General features: G+C 32.4%; 2 protein-coding genes and 1 long non-coding RNA gene across 10 annotated transcripts in view; 2 read left to right on the top strand and 1 right to left on the bottom strand.

Moving 5' to 3' along the window:
* The window catches only part of LOC143044731 (uncharacterized), an 85,715-nt gene extending 75,462 nt beyond the window's left edge, over positions 1–10,253 (top strand). Inside the window, exon 2 of the long non-coding RNA XR_012968763.1 lies at positions 10,103–10,253. This is a non-coding gene — a long non-coding RNA (uncharacterized LOC143044731). The remainder of the gene's footprint in view (positions 1–10,102) is intronic.
* LOC143044727 (SPRY domain-containing SOCS box protein 3-like) lies at positions 8,740–22,040 on the bottom strand. The gene is made up of 5 exons (XM_076216832.1): positions 21,863–22,040; positions 16,247–16,398; positions 15,432–15,619; positions 13,418–13,646; positions 8,740–10,747 (listed from the first exon to the last, which is right to left on the bottom strand). The coding sequence occupies exons 1-5, from the start codon at positions 21,928–21,930 to the stop codon at positions 10,398–10,400; spliced, it is 987 nt and encodes a 328-aa protein (XP_076072947.1). The 5' UTR covers positions 21,931–22,040; the 3' UTR covers positions 8,740–10,397.
* A 71-nt stretch (positions 22,041–22,111) lies between these two features.
* The window catches only part of LOC143044722 (phospholipid-transporting ATPase ABCA3-like), a 61,189-nt gene continuing 55,686 nt past the window's right edge, over positions 22,112–27,614 (top strand). For 4 of the 8 annotated variants that reach the window (XM_076216815.1, XM_076216820.1, XM_076216823.1 and 1 more), the window contains exon 1: positions 22,112–22,272. The gene's annotated coding sequence lies outside the window, so the exon portion shown is untranslated. Of the gene's footprint in view, positions 22,273–23,883; positions 23,908–24,482; positions 24,503–27,614 lie in introns of those variants that run through there. The other 4 variants (XM_076216822.1, XM_076216817.1, XM_076216818.1 and 1 more) reach the window with 4 other exon arrangements.

Genomic DNA, 27,614 nt, shown 5'->3' on the forward strand with positions numbered 1-27,614 from the left:
AAAATCCAATACGATATAATCTGAAAGTGATTCATGTATGAAGGGTTGGGTTTTGATAAATCATAGAATAAAATGATTTATAAGAACAAGATTTTAGGGATTGCTACAGTGATTTGATAAGATAGACATAGTTTGGTTCCTATGGCACCTTCATCAGAATTAAAACTACAGAGGTATACTAAAGCCTGGAGAGAAAATTTGTATTTCACAATGTCACCATTAGGAGAAATTATTAATAGGGAGTAAAAGTAGATGTTAAAGTTAACTGGATCAAGAATGTTAAATAAAATTTTTTTTTTTTTTTTATAAATTTGGACGGCATTTTACTTTAGAATTGAATGCTTCTTTTTGTAACTTCATTGGGGTGTAAAAGCGTTGACTGAAGTATATTTTGTATGAAGCGCTTCACTAAAAATGTGTGCACGGTCAACGCTTTTACAACCCTATGAAGTTACAAAAAGAAGCATTCAATACTTCTAATTACATTTTTTAGCAATTATCATGAAAACACGAATTTTATTATTGTTTTATTTAATTCACCTGTGCACTTTATTGTGGGACCACGTGTTATCATGAATGAAAAGTTTTATTGCGCAATACTATCAGATTATTACATGGCATTTTTCATATCGCATGTATTATCAGCCCTAGGTTCAATATCAGCCCAAGAGCCGCATGGCTCGAGGGCTGATATTGACCGAGGGCTGATAATACATGCGATATGAAAAATGACATGTTATGATCTTTTTCATGCCAAGAAATTGCCTCCGTTGAAATTCTGCAAACACCCCATAGAGCAAATTACATGGATGATTAATATTGACCATTCGGTATATGGCCGTGTTCTAAGCGGCACGTACATGAAGGTCATAAATTAATTTCTTGAATGAAATCAAATCTTTAGCTACTAATGACTGCCGTAGGAGGTCGACCGGAATTTTTAGCGAGGATTTCTTGGCATGATCATATGCTTCAACAATGGAGAAAAATAACAGATTCATATATTGATCCTTTTACGTGATTCCCAAATAGAAGTTCAAACAGTGAAAAGTTCACGGACATCGGACCCCAAATTAAGTACATTCGATATGAAATCTTTCTATCATATGCCTCAACAGAGAAGAAACACATTTTAATATGGACGAATCGACAAAAATATACATAATAAACACTGTTTGGAAGCTCATAAACTTTATCATATATCTTATAATCTATATAAGATATCTCATAAACGATATCATATATCTTATAATCTATATAAGATATCTCATAAACTATATCATATATCTTATAAACGATATCATATATCTTATAAACTATATCATATATCTTATAAACTGATATCATATATCTTATAAACTATATCATATATCTTATAAACTATATCATATATCTTATAATCTATATAAGATATCTCAAACTTTATGAGATATTTCATAAACTATATAAGATTGCTCATTAAAACTATATATTAAAGATATCTTATAAACTATATGAGATATTGTATAAAGTTTATAAGATATCTTCAAGTTAGAATAAATAGTAAAATGGCTTGCCATACAGTTGAGCTAAAAAGAGAAAAGATATATACAACCATTACTTTGTCTGCATACGGAAATATCTTCTGTAGTTCTTAATCCTCTGTATTGATGCAAGATTGAAAGACTACCCCAACGTACCTCTCCTCCTCTGTTTTTGGTTGGGTTAATGTTGCTCATTCTTTTGTTTTCAATTTTGTGATGTTTGTCTTTAGAACGTTTTTTTCACCACATTGTTAGTTTATCTTCTCTATTTATGACTACGATTGTCCCAGAAACTACTGAAGCTATGTTTTCTATGATTATGTCAGTCATGTCAGGTTCCGTTCCGTAAAGTACCAATAGCCGTTACTATTAAGTTTAATTTAGTATGGAGATGCTTCACCAGAGGCGGATTTAGGGAGGGGGGCTTTTGTTGAAAAATTTAGTTGATTATATAGGGAATCACTGAAACATGACTGGATCAGGCCCCTCTTAGACAGTCAGTGGGCCCCCACTTATGAAAATTTCTGGATCCGCCCCTGTTCGATTTGACACATGTTTGTTTATTTTATTAAAGTGATGATACTTCAGATTTGAAACAAAAGTTAAGATATTATTTATCACTTGAATGGTCGTGTTTTAATGTAAAACATATGTTCATGGACTTTCTTTTGAAAAAAAAATCCTTTATCTGATCAAAATCTTCAGAAACGTACTGCTATGCATTGTATGTTGTCTTTCTGTCCTCTAATTGGTTGATAGCTTTTTCTTATGCTTGCAGCATTTTCAACAATTGACGCTGTCCAACACTGTAGAATAGAATAGCATTCATGGCCCAAATCTCTTTCTTGTGGCAAGCCATTTTACCATTTATTTAAACTTCAGGATATCTCGTATATTATATACTATATCTCAATATAACTGTAGTTTCTAAGATATCTTATATAATTTTGCTGTGTTTGTTTATCCTACATTGGATAGAGGTATAGGGGCAGGGTTGAAAACTCACAAAACATGTTGAACCCCTCCCCATCCAATGGTAAGTGGCCTTAGACTGTTTCTTGCTCTTTAGTCAAGTTATTGTCTTTTTGACACACTCCCTTTTCCATTTTATTATTCTTAATGTTTCATGCATATACACGCAGGAACATTCTTCTCACACCAAAATATGATTTTGCATTCATTGTGACACTTTTTATCGTATATCATTTTGTGCATATATCCCACATACCACAAACAAAATCCTTATTTAGGAGAGGATACAAAAATAAGAAACACAAATAAAACATATATTTAATAAACAGATACTGTAGCTTTGAAAGTATTGTTCATAATATATATGAATGTACATTTGTATTAATAAAACCTATACTATTTTTTAACAGTTAAGAACTTACATAATTATGTACATTATTTGCAAAATGAAAAAAAGTTTATAGTAGATGTATATTCAGGTTAATAAATAAAAAAGTAAATCCAAAAATGATAATTGAAAAAAACTAGAGGCTCTCAAGAGCCTGTGTCGCTCACCTTGGTCTATGTGCATATTAAACAATGGACACAGATAAATTCATGACATAATTGTGTTTTGGTGATGGTGATGTGTTTGTAGATCTTACTTTACTGAACATTCTTGTTGCTACAATTATCTCTATCTATAATGAACTTGGCCCAGTAATTAAAGTGGAAAATATTTTCTAAAAATTTACAAAAATTTATGAAAAATGCTAAAAATTAACTATAAAGGGCAATAACTCCTTAAGGGGTCAATTGACTATTTTGGTCATGAAAACTTATTTGTAGATCTTGTTTTGCTGAACATTATTGCTGTTTACAGTTTATCTCTATCTATAATAATATTCAAGATAATAACAATAAACGGCAAAATTTCCTTAAAATTACCAATTCAGGGCAGTAACCTAACAACGGGTTGTCCGATTCATGTGAAAATATCAGGGCAGATAGATAGACCTGATACAAAATTTAACCCTGTCAGATTTTCAAAAATGCTTCAGTTTTTGAGTTATAAGCCAAAAACTGCATTTTACCCCTATGTTCTATTTTTAGCCGTGGCAGCCATTTTGGTTGGATGGCTGGGTCATCGGACACATTTTTTAAAATGAGATACCCCAAAGATGATTGTGGCCAAGTTTGGATTAATTTGGCCCAGTAGTTTCAGAGGAGAAGATTTTTGTAAAAGATTTCTAAGATTTACGAAAAATGGTTAAAAATTGACTATAAAGGTCAATAACTCCTAAAGGGGTCAACTGACCATTTTGGTCATGTTGACTTATTTGTAAATCTAACTTTGCTGAACATTATTGCTGTTTACAGTTTATCTCTATCTATAATAATATTCAAGATAATAACCAAAAACAGCAAAAATTCCCTAAAATTACCAATTCAGGGGCAGCAACCCAACAACGGGTTGTCGGATTCATCTGAAAATTTGAGAACAGAAAGAAATTGACCTGGTAAACAATTTTACCCCTGTCAGATTTGCTCTAAATGCTTTGGTTTTTGAGTTATAAGCCAAAAACTGCATTTTACCCCTATGTTCTATTTTTAGCCATGGCGGCCATCTTGGTTGGTTGGCCGAGTCACGCCACACATTTTTTAAACTATATACCCCAATGACGATTGTGGCCAAGTTTGGTTTAATTTGGCCTAGTTGTTTCAGAGGAGAAGATTTTTGTAAAAGATTACTAAGATTTACTAAAAAATGGTTAAAATTTGACTATAAAGGGCAAAAACTCCTAAAGGGGTCAACTGACCATTTCCTTCCTGTTGACGTATTTGTAAATCTTACTTTGCTGAACATTATTGCTGTTTACAGTTTATCTCTATCTATAATAATATTCTAGATAATAACCAACCAGATGCTCCGCAGGGTGCAGCTTTATACGACTGCAGGGGTTGAACCCTGAACGGTTGGGGCAAGTATGGACACAACATTCAAGCTGGATTCAGCTCTAAATTTGGATTGTGATTGTGAATGAACTAAAAAATTTTTTTTTTGCCTTTGAGCAATTCACTATGCTGTTGAATATTAATCCTCTCAAAAAAATGTTTTCTTTTTATTTATGAAATCTGAATTGAGAAAAATTTTACCCCCCCCCCTTTTTTCACATCCCCCTTTCCCTTTTCTAAAACTGATCTAAATTCAAATTTCTAATGGAGTTTGCAAGAATAACTACTCATTTAAATACATCAATTTAACAGTTGGTAGTAAAGGTGAATATACATTGTATATTGTATAAAACAATAATTTAAGTTGATTCAACTACTATTCTGGACAAAGAAAGATAACTCCAATTGAAAATTTCTTGCTATTGCACAATATTGTGCAATTAGATATTTCTTGCTATTGTGCAATACTGTGCAATTGAAGATTTCTTGCTATTGCTGAATACTGTGCAATTGAAAATTTCTTAATATTGCACAATACTGTGCAATTCAAAATTTCTTGCTATTGCACAATACTGTGCAATTGAAGATTTCTTGCTATTGCTGAATACTGTGCAATTGAAAATTTCTTGCTATTGCACAATACTTAATATAACAATTTTGGATCCTGATTTGAACCAACTTGAAAATTGGGCCTATAATCAAAAATCTAAGTACATGTTTAGATTCAACATATCAAAAAAGCCCAAGAATTCAATTTTTGTTAAAATCAAACTTAGTTTAATTTTGGACCCTTTGGACTTTAATGTAGACCAATTTGAAAAAGGGACCAAAAATTAAGAATCTACATACACAGTTAGATTTGGCATATCAAAGAACCCCAATTATTCAATTTTTGATGAAATCAAACAAAGTTTTAATTTTGGACCCCGATTTGGACCAACTTGAAAACTGGGCCAATAATAAAAAATCTAAGTACATTTTTAGATTCAGCATATCAAAGAACCCCAAGGATTCAATTTTGTTAAAATCAAACTAAGTTTAATTTTGGACCCTTTGGACCTTAATGTAGACCAATTTGAAAACGGGATCAAAAATTAAGAATCAACATACACAGTTAGATTCGGCATATCAAAGAACCCCAATTATTCAATTTTTGATGAAATTAAACAAAGTTCCATTTTGGACCCTTTGGGCCCCTTATTCCTAAACTGTTGGAACCAAAACTCCCAAAATCAAACAAAACCCTCCTTTTATTGTCATAAACCTTGTGTTTAAATTTCATAGATTTCTATTTACTTATACTAAAGTTATGGTGCGAAAACCAAGAATAATGCTTATTTGGGCCCCTTTTTGGCCCCTAATTCCTAAACTGTTGGGACCTCAACTCCCAAAATCAATCCCAACCTTCCTTTTGTGGTCATAAACCTTGTGTTTAAATTTCATTGATTTCTATTTACTTATACTAAAGTTATTGTGCGAAAACCAAGAATAATGCTTATTTGGGCCCTTTTTTGGCCCCTAATTCCTAAACTGTTGAACCCAAACATCTCAAAATCAATCCCAACCTTCCTTTTGTGGTCATAAACCTTGTGTCAAAATTTCATAGATTTCTATTTACTTAAACTAAAGTTATAGTGCGAAAACCAAGAAAATGCTTATTTGGGCCCTTTTTGGCCCCTAATTCCTAAAATATTGGGACCAAAACTCCCAAAATCAATTCCAACCTTCCTTTTGTGGTCATAAACCTTGTGTTAAAATTTCATAGATTTCTATTCACTTTTACTAAAGTTAGAGTGCGAAAACTAAAAGTATTCGGACGACGACGATGAAGACGACAACGATGCAGACGACGACGCCAACATCATACCAATATACGACCAAAAAATTTGTAATTTTTGCGGTCGTATAAAAACTGCATTTTACCCCTATGTTCTATTTTTAGCCATGGCGGCCATCTTGGTTGGTTGGCCGGGTCACACCACACATTTTTTAAACTAGATACCCCAAATGATGATTGTGGCCAAATTTGGTTTAATTTGGCCCAGTAGTTTCAGAGGAGAAGATTTTTGTAAAAGTTAACTACGACGGATGATGATGACGACGACAACGATGGACGCCAAGTGATGGGAAAAGCTCACTTGGCCCTTTGGGCCAGGTGAGCTAAAAAGCTTTTTAAACAAGGTGCTGCACAAAAACATGATGCAGACATGTGCCTGTAACACTCATCTGGCGAACAAAATAATTAGCCAGTTTACTTAAAAGAACTTTTATATGCACATACTTTGGATACTCCTTGCATTGCTAATCATTTTTGCCACAAGAATGCTTATTTGGACCCCCCTTTTTGGCCCCTAATTCCTAAACGATTGGGACCATAACCCCCAAAATCAATCCCAACCTTCCTTTAGTGAGTGGTATTGAACATTCTGGTAAAAATTTATAGATATCAATTCCCTAAAACTAAAGTTTACATCTTCGGACGATGACGCAGACGACATGATAGCACATACATTAAGGGAATAACTCCTTAAAAGAGTGATTGGTCAATTTTAGCTATATTGTCTTGTTTGTTTTTCTGTTTTGCTTACCTTTTTTTGATAACAGTTATCAAGATAATGGACAAAATTTGCATTTGACCACTATCTGCTTTATTTAGCCATGTTGACCATGTTGGTTGGCAGAAAAAGTATGTTGGACAGATTTTTTAAAAAGATACTGTAATGATGATTAAGGCTTAATTTGATCCAGTAATTATAAAGAAGAACTTATTTTTGTAAAAGTAAATGGACGATGTTGGACAACAACCACAAATGCCAAGTCATGAGAAAATTTTTTGTGGCCTATTAAAAAAAATGTACACTACTTAAAACTTTAACATACTATGTCGCTAAAAAGACTATTAATATGATTTTTTTTAAAACTATGCTGAAATTCACTTATTTGTGACTTTGAATATGCCATTGACTACACTTAAGTTAAAATAATAAAATGCTTTCTTTGTTATTACAAAATTTATTAATTTTATATTGTAATAATATATATAAATCAGTTATCTCCCTTCAGTCCCTCCTCTAACAAACAAAGAAGAGCAATGTATATCTAAGAACACTTAATTCGCCTTATGCTAATGTGGGGACATAAAAGGTTACAGTAAAATGTCTCTCAAATAATTCACAAAGATATTTTGATTTAAAGTAAATATTCACACTGTAGCTCCATTGAAGTATGGGAATTAAATTTATTAATCATCAGCTTGTACTTGTGATGTGACTTTGCCTAATTCTGTCGTGTCATCAGTAGTTCCATAAGAAAATGAATTTACATGTTGGGGATAATAAATGGGGAATCTGTCCATGGGACACAGATCATCTGATTCATTATAAAGGGACATAACTCAAGAACGGTAGAAGTGACGTTTCCCATATTTGTACTTGATCTGAGTTTTGTGGTAATAAGCATTATGTATAAGGAGCATAACATTTTTACTGGTTTTGGTTTATTTAAGAAAATTTTGTTTCGGATTTAGGGTAATACAGCTAACATAAACTTCACTACAGTTACTTAAACTGTCGCACATGAAATATAAGACATTTTGACTGAATTATTCATTAACTGTTTTAGACAACATAAAAAGAGTTTTTGAGAAATATTCAACTATGAAAATGTGTTTTTAAGAAACTAACTCAAATGCATGATTTCATCAAAGCAACTCTAGCATAAAAATGATACAACATAAAACTCATACCCCAATAGACAGCACAATTTTGGTTAAATTAGCATTAAAAAAAATCAATCTGAATATTGTAGGGCTGTAGCAGCTAAAGATATTGAAAGTTAAATAGATGTTAAATATCGCATCAAAATTAATATGGTTGTGCTCAATCTTGAAGTAAATAAGGCTGCTAGTTTTCTCGTTTGAATTTTTTTACATTGTCATGTTGGGGCCTTTAATAGCTTGCTATGCGATATGGTCTTTGCTCATTGTTGAAGGCTGTACGGTGACCTATAGTTGTTAATTTCTGTGTCATTTTGGTCTTTTGTGGAGAGTTGTCTCATTGGCAATCATACCAAATCTTCTTTTTTATATTGTAACCTTAGATGCATCTATGATTTCAATGAATAAAATTTGCTGTAAGGGTGACATTGGTCCCTTCATGGCTTTACATAAATACTTTACAAAATAAGAAAAGTAATCCTCAGGAGTGTGGAAATTTCCAAGTAAAAAGTATTTTCTCCAATAAGTCATCACCTTATGTGTCTCAGGAAAAGTTACATTGATAAGTTTGTTTCATAAACTGATGATAAATGGTAAGAATTTGCCCTTTTACTATGTGCCACTACAGGTTAAGCAGTTCATATAATACCAGTGTTGTATGTAAACATTAACTTCATTGTCAGTCATTAAAATTTATAAAAAAATAAACTAGAGGCTCACCTTGGTCTATGTGAATATTAAACAAAGGAAGCAGATGGATTCATGACAAAATTGTGTTTTGGTGATGGTGATGTGTTTGTACGTCTTACTTTACTGACCATTCTTGCTGCTTACAGTTATTTCTATCTATAATGAACTTTGCCCAGTAGTTTCAGTGGTAAATGTTAGTAAAAATTTACAAATTTTATAAAAATTGTTAAAAATTGACTATAAAGGACAATAACTCCTTAGGGGGTCAATTGACCATTTCAGTCATGTTGACTTATTTGTACATCTTACTTTGCTGTACATTATTGCTGTTTAAAGTTTATCTCTATCTATAATAATATTCAAGATAATAACCCAAAACAGTAAAATTTCCTTAAAATTACCAATTTAGGGGCAGCAACCCAACAACGGGTTGTCCGATTCATCTGAACATTTCAGGGCAGATAGATTTTGACCTGATAAACAATTTTACTCATGTCAGATTTGCTCTAAATGCTTTGGTTTTTGAGTTATAAGCCAAAAACTGCATTTTACCCCTATGTTCTATTTTTAGCCATGGTGGCCATCTTGGTTGGATGGGCGGGTCACCAGACACATTTTTTAAACTAGATACCCCAAAGATGATTGTGGCCAAGTTTGGATTAATTTGGCCCAGTAGTTTCAGAGAAGATTTTTGTAAAAGATTACTAAGATTTATGAAAAATAGTTAAAAATTGACTATAAAGGACAATAACTCCTAAAGGGTTCAACTGACCATTTCGGTCATGTTGACTTATTTGTAAATCTAACTTTGCTGAACATTATTGCTGTTTACAGTTTATCTCTATCTATAATAATATTCAAGATAATAACCAAAAACAGTAAAATTTCCTTAAAATTACCAATTTAGGGGCAGCAACCCAACAACGGGTTGTCCAATTCATCTCAAAATTTCAGGGCAGATAGATCTTGACCTGATAAACAATTTTACCCACGTCAGATTTGCTCTAAATGCTTTGGTTTTTGAGTTATAAGCCAAAAACTGCATTTTACCCCTATGTTCTATTTTTAGCCATGGTGGCCATCTTGGTTGGATGGCCGGGTCACCGGTCACATTTTTTAAACTAGATACCCCAAAGATAATTCTGGCCAAGTTTGGATTAATTGGGCCCAGTAGTTTCAGAGGAGAAGATTTTTGTAAAAGTTAACAGACGACGCCGGACGACGGACACAAAGTAATGAGAAAAGCTCACTTAGCCCTTTGGGCCAGGTGAGCTAAAAATACACCAATATTCCATTTTTTATGAACTTGGACAATTAGTGCTTGCAATATTAGATCTGATAATAGTAAAACATATTATACTTTTCAACTATGATGAATAACCATACACTTATGTCTATAATGAAATGGAAATAAATACCTCTTCTACTGTAAAGTCTTTAATTTAAAAGACAACAGACAACTGTCAAATCTGAAATAAAAAAGGTTTGAAGTATGCCTCATACATACACAAACAGGGTCTAAAATGTTTTAAAATAACAACTTTTACAAGAACTACTTAATATTATTTGTCTAACAATTTATATTTAATTCTTTTACTAGGACCAGGTCCATCTGCATCCTCTTCAGAATGAGTCCTTTTCCTGGATTTCAATGGCCCTGGTGCTGACGATGGGAATGGTTGTAACAACCATTGAACATTGTTCTTCAAAAATTCTTTAAGTCCAGGTGGTAATTCTACAGCAGTTAAAACATCTAAATGAGACGGAATTACTTTTCTCAAAACTTGACAACACATAAATTGCAAAGAGGTTGGAAATGAACAACATCTAATTATTTTCATTCCACTTCTAGCTGCCGTTGATGAAACCACTGGATAAAGAATCTTCCCTTGCAACCCTGTGTAGGCTATACCTAAAATGTAAACAAATTAATCTCTAAATGATAAAAAATGAGAGAAATAACATGTGTGAGTACAAAGATTTAACAGAATACTGGCTGTGACATCCCACAGTATGTAAAGTTCTGAAATAGATGTCCCAACAGACAGTGTCATCTGAATTGGCAGATGTCCTTTTAGCACAACCGTAGATAGGATACATTCAGTTCATCATACTAATAAAATTAGCAATAATCTTCCAACCCAGCTGTTAACAATTCTACTTTCAAGACATTTAGGAATCAATATTGTAATTACTCTAAACAGCCTGTTAAATTTTTGAAAACAGATGCTCAATTAACTAGTAATTCGACTAAAGAAACTAAACAACACGAGGCACTACAATATGATCTGATTTGTACATAAAAAAATTTGGTCTACAGATTAGAGTGTAACCTTTATGGAAATATGTAAATAGAATAGAATTTCTTTAAAAAAAAAATTAAAACTATTTCTCTGACTCAGGTTTGAAGGTAATTAGCAATAACAGCTACCGTCTCCCTAGGAAATAAACATAGCAATTAGAAGGGCCCAACAGGACAAGCCAGTTGGGAGTATTACATGGCAATACTTAGTCCCCTACCAGGTAAAAATTACATTATACTGGAACAAAATACAAACTTGTTCTATAACTTGTCATGGTGTAAACAGTGTGAAAAACTGATTGTATGAGTTAAATTTTCAAATCCAAGGACCATAACATGCACAAAATATTCAGACCAAAACAAAAATTTCAACTTGATCTGTAACTAGTCATGATAAAACTATATACCAATTATCAATCAATATCTGCAAGCATGATGAAACAAGAATGTGTCCATAGTACAGGGATGCCCCATTCGTACTATCATTTTCTATGTTCAGTGGACCGTGAAATTGGGGTCAAAACTTTAATTAGGAAATAAAATTAGAAAGATCATATCATAGGGAACAAGTGTACTAAGTTTCAAGTTGATGTAACTTTAACTTCATCAAAAAACTACCTTGACCAAAAACTTTAACCTGAACTTTGCACTATCATTTTCTATGTTCAGTGGACCATGAAATTGGGGTCAAAACTATAATTTGGCATTAAAATTAAAAAGATCATATCATGGGGAACATGTGTAATAAGTTTCAAGTTGACTTGACTTCAACTTCATCAAAAACTACCTTGACCAAAAACTTTAACCTGAAGCGAACGGTACCAGGGACGAAAAAAGGATTTCACAGAATGTTTTTTTTTAATGTATATATAGCATTCAGAATCAAAGCACCAAAGGGTGCTATAGGCAGTTAATCAAAAACCCAAAGGCAAACTTTGCCAAGTTCAGATGAATAGTGTAAAGAATTAGTCAAAATATTTATCTCAGGCATTGTTCTCAGCTATTTCTAAAGTATCAAATAATGCTTGTACAGTAATGTTTATGTTATGCAATCCTACCACTTTCAAAAGTTATTTCCAATTTATATTTATAAAGATTCAATGTCTGAGATTATACACATACACTGTCCTATGTTAGGGGAGAGTTTTGTGCCAGTTAAGATGTTTAAGCCGCCACACTCTGTATGCATCTGTCCATAGTTAGGACCCACTAATGTGGTGATTGTTGCTGTATATCATATTTATTTTTCATAATTGTTTTGTACATTTTTTTAAATTTTAATTTTTTGTGTATACTTCTGATTTTAGTGTTTGTCCAGTATTGTAAATGCTCTTTTGTTCCGACGTTGGAAAGTTCTGGGCAGAAAGAACTCAATAGCGGAAAAGTTCCAGAGGAACTTATTAACTAGTTACTTTGTTCTTCCTCTGATTTAAAAGTTCCACCGGAACAAAGTGACTAGTTGAAATAGTATACATTTTTATTATTATGTTAAGGGGCCAGCAAAAGCAATCCTTTGGGTGTAGGAGTTTCTCCCTGCATTAAAGATCCATTGGTAACCTTCGACTGTTGTCTGCTCTTAGATCCAATGCATACAAACATCATAAACTTAGTCTTCTGTGCACGAATTTATAATTTTTTTCGTGTAAATTTCGTATAATCGTTAATTTTTTTTCAATCAGTCAGTGTTGTTGTGAAAATATGAAAGGTAAGTAAAGTTCTTGTTTTTGAAGCCGAAGTTTAACGACATCACACCATTATACGATCCCAAACTTTTTTTTGGGGTCGTTTAAGAACTGTCAAACCAGCCATATATAATAGCCATCGTATAATGGTGTGATGTCGTAGGCATCGTTGTCATCGTCCAAACACACATTGGTTTCTGGACAATAACTTTAGTTTAAGTGAATAGATCTTTATGAAATTTTTCGGAAGGTTTAATACCACAAAAGGAAGGAATGATTTTGGTGATGATGGTCCCAACTGTTTAGGAATTAGGTGCCCAAAAGGGGCCCAAACAAGGGGTATTGATTGCAAGACTACAATCATGAAGCTAATTGACAAACATTTCTAGTCTAGATTACCTTAATAGCAATGCTGCTAAACAGGTTTTCATGAAAAGGTTTAAAAATAATTATCAAGCAGTGATTTGCTGATTTTAATTGGCATAAATTGATTTTATATAATATTGTAACCATTCACTTTGCTTTTCTTTTCTCCTAAGAGAAACAACATACTACTAAGGTTTTAACAATATGAAAAAATAACAATTACTCTACATACCTAAAGGTTTTCTGTTCTTGTAGAAAGACAATGTTCCATGCCACATATCTAAATGTACCCCCACTATAGAACCCTGACCAAACTTGGAGGAATATGATTGTTTATTTTTCTTGTGTTGTAAGTGTCCAGTGTAAGATAGTCCCCAAGAATCTGAGTCCTGACCAATCATACTACAGAATACATGTCGACACTTGTTCAAATCTATATCTGTTGTACATACACCAACCATCTACAAAATAATATGCAATGTTCACTCATATAAATTTCATGCTTTAAAAGGGTAATTATATGCAATGTTTAACCAAGAAGATGTATTACATTTGTACTACAATATTCTATTAACCTATATTCATTCATCAATAAAATGAATAAACTTTTAAATGCTTAGGCACAGTTTTTCCCATTGAAAAAGTCAGGTTGGTCGGTCGGGAAAAAAAAGAAAAAAAAAAATCTCTCAAGACAGAAAAATATGCAAAAAAAAATGTATTTCCCCTTTCTAACAATATGTTTGGTATGCTAACTGGTCATCATTTCTTACATATATGTTCGATGAAATATTATTACTCAGCTGTCATAAACATCGCATGACATTGTTTAATAATTTTCTGTAAAAAAGGGCAAAGACTTAATTAAATCGTCATTTCACAAACGTAGCCCTTAACCAACTTCAGGAAACTTTGGATTAATGATCTTCAAACACGAAAACTGATAAAAAAAAATGCAAAAATGTCGTACGAAAATAAGTTTCAACACATATGTTAAAAATGTAATAGACTTGTCCACTGAAAAAACGAGGATATCGAGTTCATTAGTTGTCATGGATTCCAATTTTTTTATATCCAAATGGACGAATTGTTTTTATCAACAATAACACAAGTCTGAAGAAAATTCAAAAGGATTTGTTTTAATTAAGTTCTTCAACTTGAAGTCTTCCACGGTTGGACAAGTTCATTTTCCAATTTTCTATTAGATGATGCATCTTACGGAATGATGACAAATACGGGAATCCAACTTCATGTGTAATGGGTTTTAAACGCAGGTTTCGTTTCGCAAAATTATTTGTGCAAACGACATTTCAAGGTCATTTATGATTGATTTGTCTATTTTTAGATACGTAAATTGAAAGTTTTAGTTTTCACAAGAGAAAGTGTTTAATGCATTTCATTTCCTAGAAAAATTAATATTTTTGTTTTTTGGAGATAACGTTTTTGTTGGGGTAGGCGGGAATAAAAACGCATGAAAAGTCAATTTTATTTTTATTCTTCAAATCGGCAAAATAGGGTCGGCGGATCAGTAAACCAACCAATTAAAAAATCCTGGCCTTTATATGTAATTTTCCTCATTTTGAAATTCCTTTGGCCAAATTATGGCCTTTACCACATCTACTGCCTTAGAATAAACAAGACAAACTACTACTGGTGTTAGACAATGTTTGCTTCATGTTATAATAAATGATGCTGAATTTCAATTGCATATCTGTAAAAAAGAAGATGTGGTATGATTGACAATGAGACAACTCTTCACATGAGACATAATAACACAGAAATTAACAACTATAGGTCACTGTATCTGTTTATTTTAAATCCTCTCCCTAACCTTGGACAGTGATATTAGAGCACAATATAAGAACAAACTATATTATCAAAGCATCATTCATGCTGTGATCCAGTTATATTTATGGATAGTAGGACATATTTCATGATCTCATTTTCCATATTGCTTTCTTAATACCAACTGCTGTAAAACAATTTAAAACAGAGTATTTTGCCATGCATGCATGCATTGCCAGCTGTCATCACTGATAGGTTTTATTCATTTTAGATGGAGGTACAGTGACCTGTAGATGTTCGCATGCTAATTGTCCTATGGTTTTAGGTATATCATAGTTGTCTCATTGACAACCATACCACATCCTTATTTTCATAATAGGAAATTTATTTTTGATTTTGTTTCCTAAAATTTATTTTTTTTCATAGATTTATCATGGGACTTCACATGTACCCACTGGACCTACCATATCTGTACCATACACAGGTGTTGTCATTTTGATCTCCCAATAATACTGATCTTTATGTAACTTTGTATTCCCCCGCACAGCTGCTGTGCCACCACTGTAATCTATATGAAACATAACCTCTCTATCTCCTTCTTTTATAAAGCTAGCATGGGACTTACTCTCCTCATCCCATGTCCAATCAAAACCTGTTAATATACAATAGGTAAGTTAATATATAATACTCACTGGAACTCACTACAAATGCAATATATGATTTTTATATGTTGTTTCTCCACACACTATAAACCAATATAATTTATTTTGAACCTTCTGGGTTCTCCCTGACTAAATGTTCTAAGCAGTTGATAGTCAGTATTCACTAGTCTGTCAACACTGATAAGTTGGACACCTGACTAATTGACTGTATAAGAGTGACTGAAAAAAAAACAGAATATGGTCACTCTTGTCTTCTACCTACAGACAGTATAACTCTTGCGGTATCTGTTTGGTTGTGTAAAATGTTTAAATACATAGCCATGTCCAGTCAGAATGGGGTTATTCAATTTGATGCCTAATGTATAGTGAAGAACCTTTAATTCTTTGAGTGAACCGTATGCAGCCTGTTGCAACCTTTATTTGTGTCTGTATAATTATATTCCAATTATCATCATTAGCAAAGAGTCAGTACTGAAATTTGTACTAAAGGCAATTTGTGTGTACCGTATTCTTGTTTCAAGGGTCTTATATTTTATCAAGCCATAGTTGTGAAAAATACTCTAAATACAAAAATGTATGTAGTTTAAATTTTTTTTTATTCATACACAGACTCTTACATGTATCTTCTTCTCCACAGGTACATTCTTTTTCTTTGCCTTTCTTGTGACAATCACAGAATGCTTCTCCTTTTGACTTTACATTGATCATTTCAAGATTAATGCTGTCTTCGTCTGAAGATATGGGACTATCAAGATCACTTGTTGAGTATCTAGAAAAAAATATTTTTTAAAGAAATGTCATCTGAACTATCTGTTAACATTTATGAGTAAACAAGAGACAATTTTCACTGTGTTGCTATGTTAATGTGTACTATACAAATTTATTCTTTTCCATGTATATATGTATAACAATAGACTTGCCCATGGTAATTCAATGTAATAACACAGATGTAATACATATATGGTATGCATAATTGGCAAATTACTATTATTTTTTTCAAAACAACCAAAATCATCAAACAATTTAGACAAAATATCCCGATTGTCACAACATATATGATATAATCCACAAGATTATAATATGTTTAGATTCATGCGACAAAATGAAAATAATTTACACAAAAGTGAAAAAAGTCTTACAATAAAAGAAGATTATCAATAGTAAAAGACAGTGGAAAAGTCGAAAACAATATTTAACATCTTAAAAATTTGACTATTGTTAGAAAATGTACCAATAAACGATGTATGACATGTCCAAATTTAATAAAGAAAGTTCAATTTATTTCAAAAATAGAAAGCATTTTACAGTTAAACAAAATACATGTATGTCTTGTACCTCATTCTTTTATATTCTTTCAAAGTTTCATTGTGTTCATTCTTTCATACATATAATTGACCAAAATTGGGACTCCCAAAAAAGAAAACAGAGAGAAAGGTTCTAGATGCATCAGCTATGTACTCTTGAACCTGCTGGACTTAATGAGAGGGATGAAAAACAGATCTACCCAAAACCAAAGGATTCTATTTAACTAAAACAACTACATGTTTGAATTTAAGAATTGCTATGTACAATAAATGGCAAAAATATATTTTAAAAATAGAGCATCAATAAATATGTAAACCACTTTTACTAAAATTTTGTGTAGTTCAAGCTACATGTACTAAAATATTTTTTGTCATGCATCCAATTTCACCTTGAGAGATGCACACACTTGAAGCTAATTTGTTAAGCGAAAATATTGCGTGAATAATATAAAATATGACAACTAATTTTATAAAATCATAAGTGAGTTAAAGTTACATTTTTAGGCACTTATATATATATATATATATGTTGGAGTCATTCATTAACTACGTGAGGTCTGATATAAAGTCCTGTATAACAAATACAAGAAATTATAATTTATCCAAGTCAGAAAGTATAGCTTTGAAAGCATTAAAAGACCAAGAGGATATTGTAATACAACCTGCTGACAAAGGGCAGCTGTGGTTTTCATGAATAAAACAGATTATATAGCAGAGGGGAATCACCAACTTTCAAACTCCATTTTTTATAAACAATTAACCACAGATCCAACGCTATATACTATTCGAAGGATCAACACCATCCTTCAAGAGATGTTCGACAAAAAGCATATAGACAAGGCATATAGACACCTTTGATTATCTTTGACCTCTTGAGAACGAAGCAAATGGACAGATTCACAAGAACATCTTAATGAATTTCTAGAACACTGTAACTCTTTCCACCATTCAATAAAATTTACATATAAATCATCTATGGAGAAAATAAACTTCCTCGATACTACGAGTTACATCAAGAACGGAACCATTATAATGGACCTTCATACCAAACAAACAGACAAACATCAATTCCTTTCTCATAAAAGTTGCCATCCTTAACACTGATCCCGTGGTATCTCATTCAGCCAGGCATTGCAAATTAAGAGAATATGCTCTACTGAAAATAGGAAAAATGCTAGACTTGGACAACTATGTAAACATCTAGTTGTTCAAGGATACAATAACAACATCATTGAAAGCGCTTTCGAAAGAGCAAACAGAACTAGTCGCCAAGAACTTCTAGAGTACAAAAAGAAGAATAAAGCAGCTAACAGAACAATCCTTGTACTCACTAACCATCCTGATTTTAAAAATGTGTCATCCATTGTTCAGAAGCATTGCAAAATTATAGAAAATGATTCAAATCTAAAAAAAGTATTTTCATCACCACCAATCATGGCCTTCAGAAGACCTAAAAACATCCGTGACAAATTATTGACATCTGTATTAGCAAAGCAGCCTACTCCATCTCCTGGTTGTTACAAACAATGTGGTCGAAGGAATTGTTTGTGTTGTAAAGCTGCCAATACAAGCAGTTCTTTCATCAGCTCTGTTACTAAACAAAATTATACCATCTACTCTAATTCCAACTGTAAAAAGGATAACTCAAATTGTTTATTTACATGTGACACTTGTGGCATTTAGTATGTTGAAGAAACAATGGACAAATTTAATATTCAAGTCAATAACCATCGTTCATTGTACAAAACCAACAAAACCTGTCCTCTCACAAGACATCTTCGTTTAACGAAACATCCTTTTGATAATGTTACTTTCCAAATCATAGGAGTCAACACTGAGTAGGACACCATGGCGAGAAGGAAAAGAGAAAACTTTTGGATCCACCAACTCCACACTTTAGAACCTGATGGTCTAAACGAAAAAAACGAGAAAAGAGACAGGAAAGATAAAGAATAATTTAATACAAAGCATCATCCTTTTTATTCCGTAATAATGGCCAATGGACGTTGCTAACTTCAATTTCCAATTATGTATTTTCAAGGCAGCTACATGTAAATCCAAGTGCAACACATACATTGAGCTGCAAAATTTTCTTATTTTTAAGGCAGCTATATAAAACATATTTTTGCCGTTTATTGTACATAACAATATTTAAATCTAATCAAATAGTTGTTTCAGTTAAATAAATGTAGAATAAAATTCATGATTTATTCCTTTGGTTTTGGGTAAAACTGTTTTTCATCCCTCTCATTAAGTCCATCAGGTTCAAGAGTACATGTACGTAGCTGATGCATCCAGAACCTTTCTCTCTGTTTTCTCCTTTGGAGTCCCAATTTTGGTTTACTTCAATTATTTGAAAGGTGATATTATCAGAAGTATGTCCTGTTCTTAAGAGGTGTCAGCTCGTAATTGGACAGTTTCTTCCTTTTTTATAAAACGACCGGTGATTTTTAAGTCTGATGTTGAATTTAGTTTCTGTTTTACTAACATACTGCAGCTTGCATGTTCCACAAGTAAGAATATAAATACTATTTTCCGTTTTGCAATTAAATGTAACATAGATTTTGTATCGCTGCTTTTTTACTGTGCTGCTGAAAGAGTGGTCAGTGTTGGCGGCTTTACAGCACTTACAATTGCTTCTACCGCATTGTTTGTAACACCCAAGTTTAAAAGTTTCTTGTTTCTTTACTTTTGATGTCACAAGTATGTCTTTGAGATTTTGTCTGCGATAGGCAATAACAGCAGGTGATGGAAAAATTTCTTTTAAGGAAGAGTCATTTTCAATAAGATGCGAGTGCTTTCGGATAGTAGATGAAATATTTGTCAAATCGGGATGGAAGGTTACAACAAATGGAATTCGTTCTGCACAGGTCGTCTTATCTTTGTATTCCATGAGGCTAGCTCAATCTTTTTCTTGGGCTTTAGCAAAAGTGTCTGTGATGTTTTTGGTTTTGTATCCTCTTGATTTCAGTTGTGTTTTTAGTTGTCCCAAAGGATAGCTAAGTTTGGATTCTGAGGAGCAAATTCGCTTTTAATAAGTCTGATGGCTTGACTGTAAGGGATACTCCTGGAGCAGTGTTTCGCCTTTGGGTGACAAAATTTTGGAGAAAGGAACTGGTGTTGATCAGTTTTCTTTGTGTGGAGATCAGTTGTCATGACTCTGTTTTTTACAAATGTGGTGGTGTTGAGAAAAGCAATTTTCCTGCTTGAAAATTCAGATGTAAATTTAATTGAGTGATGGAACTGATTACAATGATCAAAGAAATCTTGTAAATGTTCTGCAGTATCATTCCATTTCATGTCAATATCATCAATAAAATGGAGCCATGACAAGGGTTTGTATGGTACACTCAAAAGGATGCGTTCTTCGAGATCCCCATAAAAATGTTGGCAAAAGAAGGTGCCATTTTTGTTCCCATACTAGTTCCGTCAATCTGTAAAAAGTACTTGTCGTTGAAAATAAAGTTGTTATTTTCAAGCACTAGCTTGAGCAATTGAACTAAACAGTCAGTTTGTGGATGTTTATCCTTTCGAGTGTTCCATACTTTTTCACATGCGTCTATTCCTTCATCTTTTGGAATATTTGTGTATAAAGAACACGCATCCATTTAAATCAAAATTGTGTTGTTAGGTAAAGGACTTAAGGAATTCATTTTCTTCAAAAAGTCAGTTGTATCTTGAATATGAGATGGTAGTTGTTTAACATGTGGTCTGAGGTGATAATCAACAAATTCTGAAATTTTTTCGGTGGGATGGCCATTACCTGATACTATACATTTGTACATGTAGGTCTCCCTGGAATCCCTTCTTTGTGGAGTTTTGGAAGTAAGTAAAATTGACCGGCTGTGCAAGTTTCGTCTGGGCGTAGATAATCGTACGTATCTTCATCAATTTGTTTATCTTTATTCATTTCTGAGAGGACGTCATTAATTTTTTTGCTGATTTCTTTGGTTGGATCACATGTTAGTTCTTTATAAAATTTAGAGTTGGAGAGCTGACCATTTCCGTCTTCAATCATTACATCAGTCAAAGCTGAAGTCAGATCATCAATCAGTGGTAATTATAAACAAGTCAGAAAGTCCAGCCATGATAAACTTAAAAGACCGTAACGAAATTGTTATCAAACAAGCAGACAAAGGAAGTGCCGTTGTAGTGATGAACAAGGCAGACTACATCGAAGAAACTAAAATTGTGTTGTTAGGTAAAGGACTTAAGGAATTCATTTTCTTCAAAAAGTCAGTTGTATCTTGAATATGAGATGGTAGTTGTTTAACATCTGGTCTGAGGTGGTAATCAAAAAATTCTGCAATCAATTTGTTTGGCAATTGTCAATGGCAGTCAGCAGGGTTTAAGAACATCAGTTGTTTGACCTGTTAGTCAAATGCATTTTGTTTAAATATATTTTTTTTCATTCTTTTTGTCTTTTGAAAAATGTTGTTTGTGCTGTATTTAGACCCCTCTACAACAAAATTTGTTACATGCACACATATAAAAATTCCGGTTTCTATCCAACGCAGTCATAGGTTTGAACGTTGTTTTCAATTTAGACTTGTTTATGTTTATTTCGTCATTTTCGTTTGGGCTTGTATTATATTTTCCCTCTGGTTTATATAATCCGTTCATACTATTTGGAGATGGAGCTTAGCATGTATAAATACTTTTAAAAATAGTAGGGATAAACAATGGGAATACAAAGAATTCTTTAATTTGTTTTAGCAAGCTGAAAAAACTGGAATCTGAAACAGAATAATAGATTAAACACAATTTATGAGTATGGTGAAGAGGAACCCTCAGAATTCTGTACCGGAAAACATCATTTAGAAAGTAATGCTTGTGACAATTTATTACAGTAAATCACTTTACACAAATGAAAATGAAGATAAAAAATAAACAGCTGTGGAAAATAAGTTGAAATAAATTATGTTTTACTGTATTCTTAGTGAATCAGGCTGGATAGGGGAATTACTCTGCTGCTTCTCATCAACATTTGAATCCATTTTCAAAGATTTCGATCGCCATTTTCACAATGTTTTGTTAAATTCATCCTCTTCACTTTGTCCACTGTTTACATGTAAAAAATAAAAATCGTTGCACTTTGAAGTTTCAAAGATTTCCATTGATTTCCCTTCGTTCAAACGCTTAAATGACAGCGATTTGTTTACATCCGCTTTCACTTTCAGAATCATGTGATCAGCTGTGATGTCTGTGATACTGGTACATGTAAATTGTTGGATACTGTGTTTAAGGTTTGGTATCATCTTATTGTATGCTATCAAAACACATCTACACATTATATGTTTGCGCATGTGGAGAATAATTGAAATCAGAAGGAATTTTAGGTAAAAATTTACTTATTTGAATGACATTTAACATGTTTAATATATTAAGGTTCATCATAAACAAACATGACAAATGGACAAATATGTGCAGTTTGGAAAATTTGAATGCCTGGCATCCACAAGATATATAAGATTTAAATGCATTTGATGATTCAGAAAGATCAAATCATTTCTTGATTTTGATGGGCATTTTTTTTCCTTCCTGGCGAAGGTGTAAAAATAAACAAAATTAAACACCTATTATATATAGTAAATTCTAGCTATATTTATGTAGTTTGTTGAATATCAACTCTAAATAAAACTTTGAATCTTGAATCTTGAAAAATATTGTTATCTGTAAATGCTACCTGTGTCACCTGATGATGATTGTAACAGTGAAACATTTGATTAAATTTGATTTATAGAATTAGGAGGGATTTTGAGTTATGGACAATTTATTGTTGTACAATGTAGTATCATCGTGTCATATGTTTTCGTATCATCCATATTTCTTAGGTTTTGATTGCACACGTATATTGTGATGTGTTTTTCGGTTTCTATACCTGAAACAACAATAACACTACAACTTGGCTAATTTAAAACATATGCAAAGTAACTTTAAAAGACGTTAGAACAAATTTAATAAAACTGTAAAAATATAAAGAAGAAGATGTGGTATGATTGCCAATGAGACAACTATCCACAAAATACCAAAATGACACAGACATTAACAACTGTTAGCCTGTTTAGCCATTAATATTTATCTATAATGTCAAAAATATGCATCACTAGATTAGTTGTATAGAAAAAATCTGAAGGGTAGCATAATTTAAAGTACAGCTACAAATGTATGTAGTTTGCCTTTCAGACAACAGATCTTCAAGACATGTGATTGTCATGTGATTTTTTGGTCGTTTTTGGGATACTATTGCTTTCAAGCAATCTGTAGACTTATACCAGTGGCTCAGGTCAATGCCCTCACTTCAATCGTTTTATTCTAAACACTAAGAAACATCTCAGATTCTTATGATTGTCTTGTTATTACAAACCAGCGAGTTAAAATTATCAGGGTTTTTATATTAAATGGTTGTTCAAACTCCATTCATTCAATGATTCTATTGACAATTCTTTTTATACATTCTAAATACATAAAGATGAAAACTGCGGTATGGGCTTTGCTCATTGTTGAAGGCTGTACGGTGACCTAAATGTATAGTTGTTGATGTCTGTGTCATTTTGGTCTTTTGTAGATAGTTGTCTCATTGGCAATCATACCACATCTTCTTTTTTATATTAGCTTTTTACAGTTGAATAACAAATTCTAAAAACTGCATTTTAGATAAAAAAAAAATAATGTCATTTGTAGAAACCAAGTGCCAATCTGAAAAAAAATCACAATGTTAAAATTTCAGCACATGAACCATCAGCCAAAAACTATTAACTTGGTACATATAGTTTCAGTACTGAAAAGAATTTAAAGACTTTTTATGATTCAAGCAATAACCAGAACCATGCCTTTAGAAAATACTCATTTCCTGATTTCATAGTCATTTCCTGTCCGTGTACTGATCCAGTTTTTACTTCATACGAAAACATATTACGCCATTTTTTGACATACGAAAATCGCAAAATAATCGTGAACAGTAAAAAATGATAGTAAGCCTTGACAAAAAATTCTGAATACCTAAAAACATTTAACAGAACTTGCTTTTAAAATTTGAGTACACACGTTTATAAAAACTCAACAATGAAAACCGTTTGCAGTGATAATTGGTATTAGTAAGAAAACACATCACACAATGATAGGTGGCCATGGGATTGGTAAAATGTTTGGATCGTCATTTTATGTATTTTTAATTTCCTTACAAAGTAACAATTTTTCACTAATCTGTATATTTTTAAAAGCACCTGCAATTATTCTCTTTATTTTTGTACACATTTTTTTTTTTATTCTTAATTTTTGATTTGAACATTTTTTCTCTATTCTGAAGCGTAATGTCTTCCATTTTATAAGCTACATTTATGTAATTATAAGACCAAGAACATTGATCAATAGAGTAAATTCACTGAATATATAAGTGCACTTAAAATCCCTGATGGGAGACCTAAACATTTTTGCTTAAACAATCAATTAAAAACATACAATATGGCTTTTATTAACGTATCCTCGGAGATGTTATTACGAATTGAACGATGGACAGTCTGCGAGCTGAATGCTTCTTACTACCTGATTGGAAGACATTACTGAGAGGTTAATAATTAAATTTCGTTGATTGGTTGGGACAATCCAAATCTAGTAAATAATGTCTGTCAATCCCGTAGAGTTTTTTAATTTGAACTCTCTATTTTAGCATTTAGATTTTGCCTGGTCACCAATGATCATGCATATCAGTACACAGGTAACTTTTATCTATAAATAACCAAATCTCCTGTTTGTAAACACACACATAATTGTTTCACATTCAATCCAGTACGTACTGTTATGTACATTTTATACACGAAAAAAACACACAAAAACTTAAACATGGTTATGATATTTCATGATGAGAGAATAAATTGTTTGATAAATATGAAAAGTATTTACAACCATGATTTGAAGGATTATAACCATAATGACCTTATTTCATACACAACATTAAACGATTTACTGCTTCATAACACCTTGATTGATATGTAAGGCTATTCTCATACCTGTCAACCTGTGACGATGAAAATGCAGGTCATGACCTGCATTGAAGAATGAAATCTCAGGACATAATGCTTACGAACTTTTTCGAGCTGAATTTCAATATTTAAGGGACATTTTTCTTAGAAAGCAAAGTTTCCAAAACATGTTCATTTAGTTAAGATACTTAAAAAAATATTAATTATTATTTCATTGCTCTTTTACAAGCTTTTGATACTTTAGTGTTTATTAGTATTTCAGCCTTATTTATCAACATCCAGTCTAAATGGATGTTTATTTTATCTTCAATCTACACATGAAGCCTTAAGGGCATACGATACAGTTTTGATCCCGTATTTACAGTTTGATGAAAATTTCCATATAGGCTATTTTTGCCTGATTAAATCAAATATGTAATAAAAAATATACCTTCATGTGCTACTTTTTGAGTTAAATGAGGTCGAAATTTTGTAATTATGCTCAAAATTCGATTTGTGGCCGTATTTTTACTTTCGAAAGAAAGCCATAACTTTTTTGTTTTAAAAGATAAACACAAATTGTTTTTTGTTAAATAATATGTAATTTCTGTATTTTATAAATATCATAAAAAATTATGCATTTTTTATTCAGAAATAACTCTTATTTATCAAATGGTCATGAATTAAGAAAAACATGCCATTTTTTGCTGTATATTTATCAAAATTATAAAAATTGCACTATTTACAGTTTTATGAAATTTGGTCCACATAATCTCCCTGCAAAATGAAACAAAATGTCGTTTTAAAAAATAGGGGTCCATCAACTCGTTTTCAAATTAAATCAGTTTGAATGATAAAAATCAGTCGAAAAATGCATCTTTTCCCGATATGTCACAGTTTGACGTCACGAAAATAACATTTTACGTTAGCAACGTCATTAGCTCACCTGGCCCGAAGGGCCAAGTGAGCTTTTCCCATCACTTTGCGTCCGTCGTCGTCTGTCGTCGTTGTCCGTCGTCGTTAACTTTTACAAAAATCTTCTCCTCTGAAACTACTGGGCCAAATTAATCCAAACTTAGCCACAATCATCATTGGGGTATCTAGTTTAAAAAATGTGTGGCGTGACCCGGCCAACCAACCAAGATGGCCGCCATGGCTAAAAATAGAACATAGGGGTAAAATGCAGTTTTTGGCTTATAACTCAAAAACCAAAGCATTTAGAGCAAATCTGACATGGGTAAAATTGTTTATCAGGTCAAGATCTATCTGCCCTGAAATTTTCAGATGAATCGGACAACCCGTTGTTGGGTTGCTGCCCCTGAATTGATAATTTTAAGGAAATTTTGCTGTTTTTGGTTATCTTGAATATTATTATAGATAGAGATAAACTGTAAACAGCAATAATGTTCAGCAAAGTAAGATTTACAAATAAGTCAACGTGACCGAAATGGTCAGTTGACCCCTTTAGGAGTTATTGCCCTTTTTAGTCCATTTTTAACCATTTTTCGTAAATCTTAGTTATCTTTCACAAAAATCTTCTCCTCTGAAACTACTGGGACAAATTAATCCAAACTTGGCCACAATCATCATTGGGGTATCTAGTTTAAAAAATGTGTGGCGTGAACTGGCCAACCAACCAAGATGGTCACCATGGCTAAAAATAGAACATAGGGGTAAAATGGGGTTTTTGGCTTATAACTCAAAAACCAAAGCATTAAGAGCAAATCTGACATGGATAAAATTATTTATCAGGTCAAGATCTATCTGCCCTGAAATTTTCAGATGAATCTAACAACCCGTTGTTGGGTTGCTGCCCCTGAATTGATAATTTTAAGGAAATTTTGCTGTTTTTGGTTATTATCTTGAATATTATTATAGATAGAGATAAACTGTAAACAGCAATAATGTTCAGCAAAGTAAGATCTACAAATAAGTCAACATGACCAAAATGGTCAGTTGACCCCTTTAGGAGTTATTGCCCTTTTTAGTCCATTTTTAACCATTTTTCGTAAATCTTAGTTATCTTTTACAAAAATCTCCTCCTCTGAAACTACTGGGACAAATTAATCCAAACTTGGCCACAATCATGTTGGGGGTATCTATTTTAAAAAATGTGTCCGGTGACACGGCCATCAAATCAAGATGGCCGCTAAGGCTAAAAATAGAACATAGGGGTAAAATGCAGTTTTTGGCTTATAACTCAAAAATCGAAGCATTTAGAGCAAATCTGACAGTGTTAAATTATTTATCAGGTCAAGATCTATCTGCCCTGAAATTTTCAGATGAATCACACAACCTGTTATTGGGTTATTGCCCCTGATCTGTAATTTTAAGGAAATTTTGCTATTTTTGGTTATTATCTTGAATATTATTACAGATATAGATAAACTGTAAACAGAAATAATGTTCAGCAAAGTAAGATTTACAAATAAGTCAACTTGACCGAAATGGTCAGTTGACCCCTTTAGGAGTTATTACCCTTTATAGTCAATTTTTAACCATTTTTCGTAAATCTTAGTTATCTTTGACAGAAATCTTCTCCTCTGAAACTACTGGGCCAAATTAATCCAAACTTGGCCACAATCATCTTTGGGGTATATAATTTTAAAAATGTGTCCGGTGACCCGGCCATCAAATCAAGATGGCCGCCACAGCTAAAAATAGAACATAGGGGTAAAATGCAGTTTTTGGCTTATAACTCAAAAACCAAAGCATTTAGA

This window comes from Mytilus galloprovincialis, chromosome 9 (assembly GCF_965363235.1).
Source record: "Mytilus galloprovincialis chromosome 9, xbMytGall1.hap1.1, whole genome shotgun sequence".
NCBI classification, from domain to species: Eukaryota; Metazoa; Mollusca; class Bivalvia; order Mytilida; family Mytilidae; genus Mytilus; species Mytilus galloprovincialis.

Excerpts from the sequence above, each read along its gene's own strand:
- LOC143044727 (XM_076216832.1), bottom strand. The coding sequence starts at position 21,930 with ATGGATTCAAATGTTGATGAGAAGCAGCAGAGTAATTCCCCTATCCAG. Across the intron at positions 16,399-21,862 it reads CCTGATTCACTAAGAATACA|ATACTCAACAAGTGATCTTG; the intron begins GTAAAACATAAT and ends ATTTTTTTCTAG. Across the intron at positions 13,647-15,431 it reads CTGTGTATGGTACAGATATG|ATGGTTGGTGTATGTACAAC; the intron begins GTAGGTCCAGTG and ends ATTATTTTGTAG.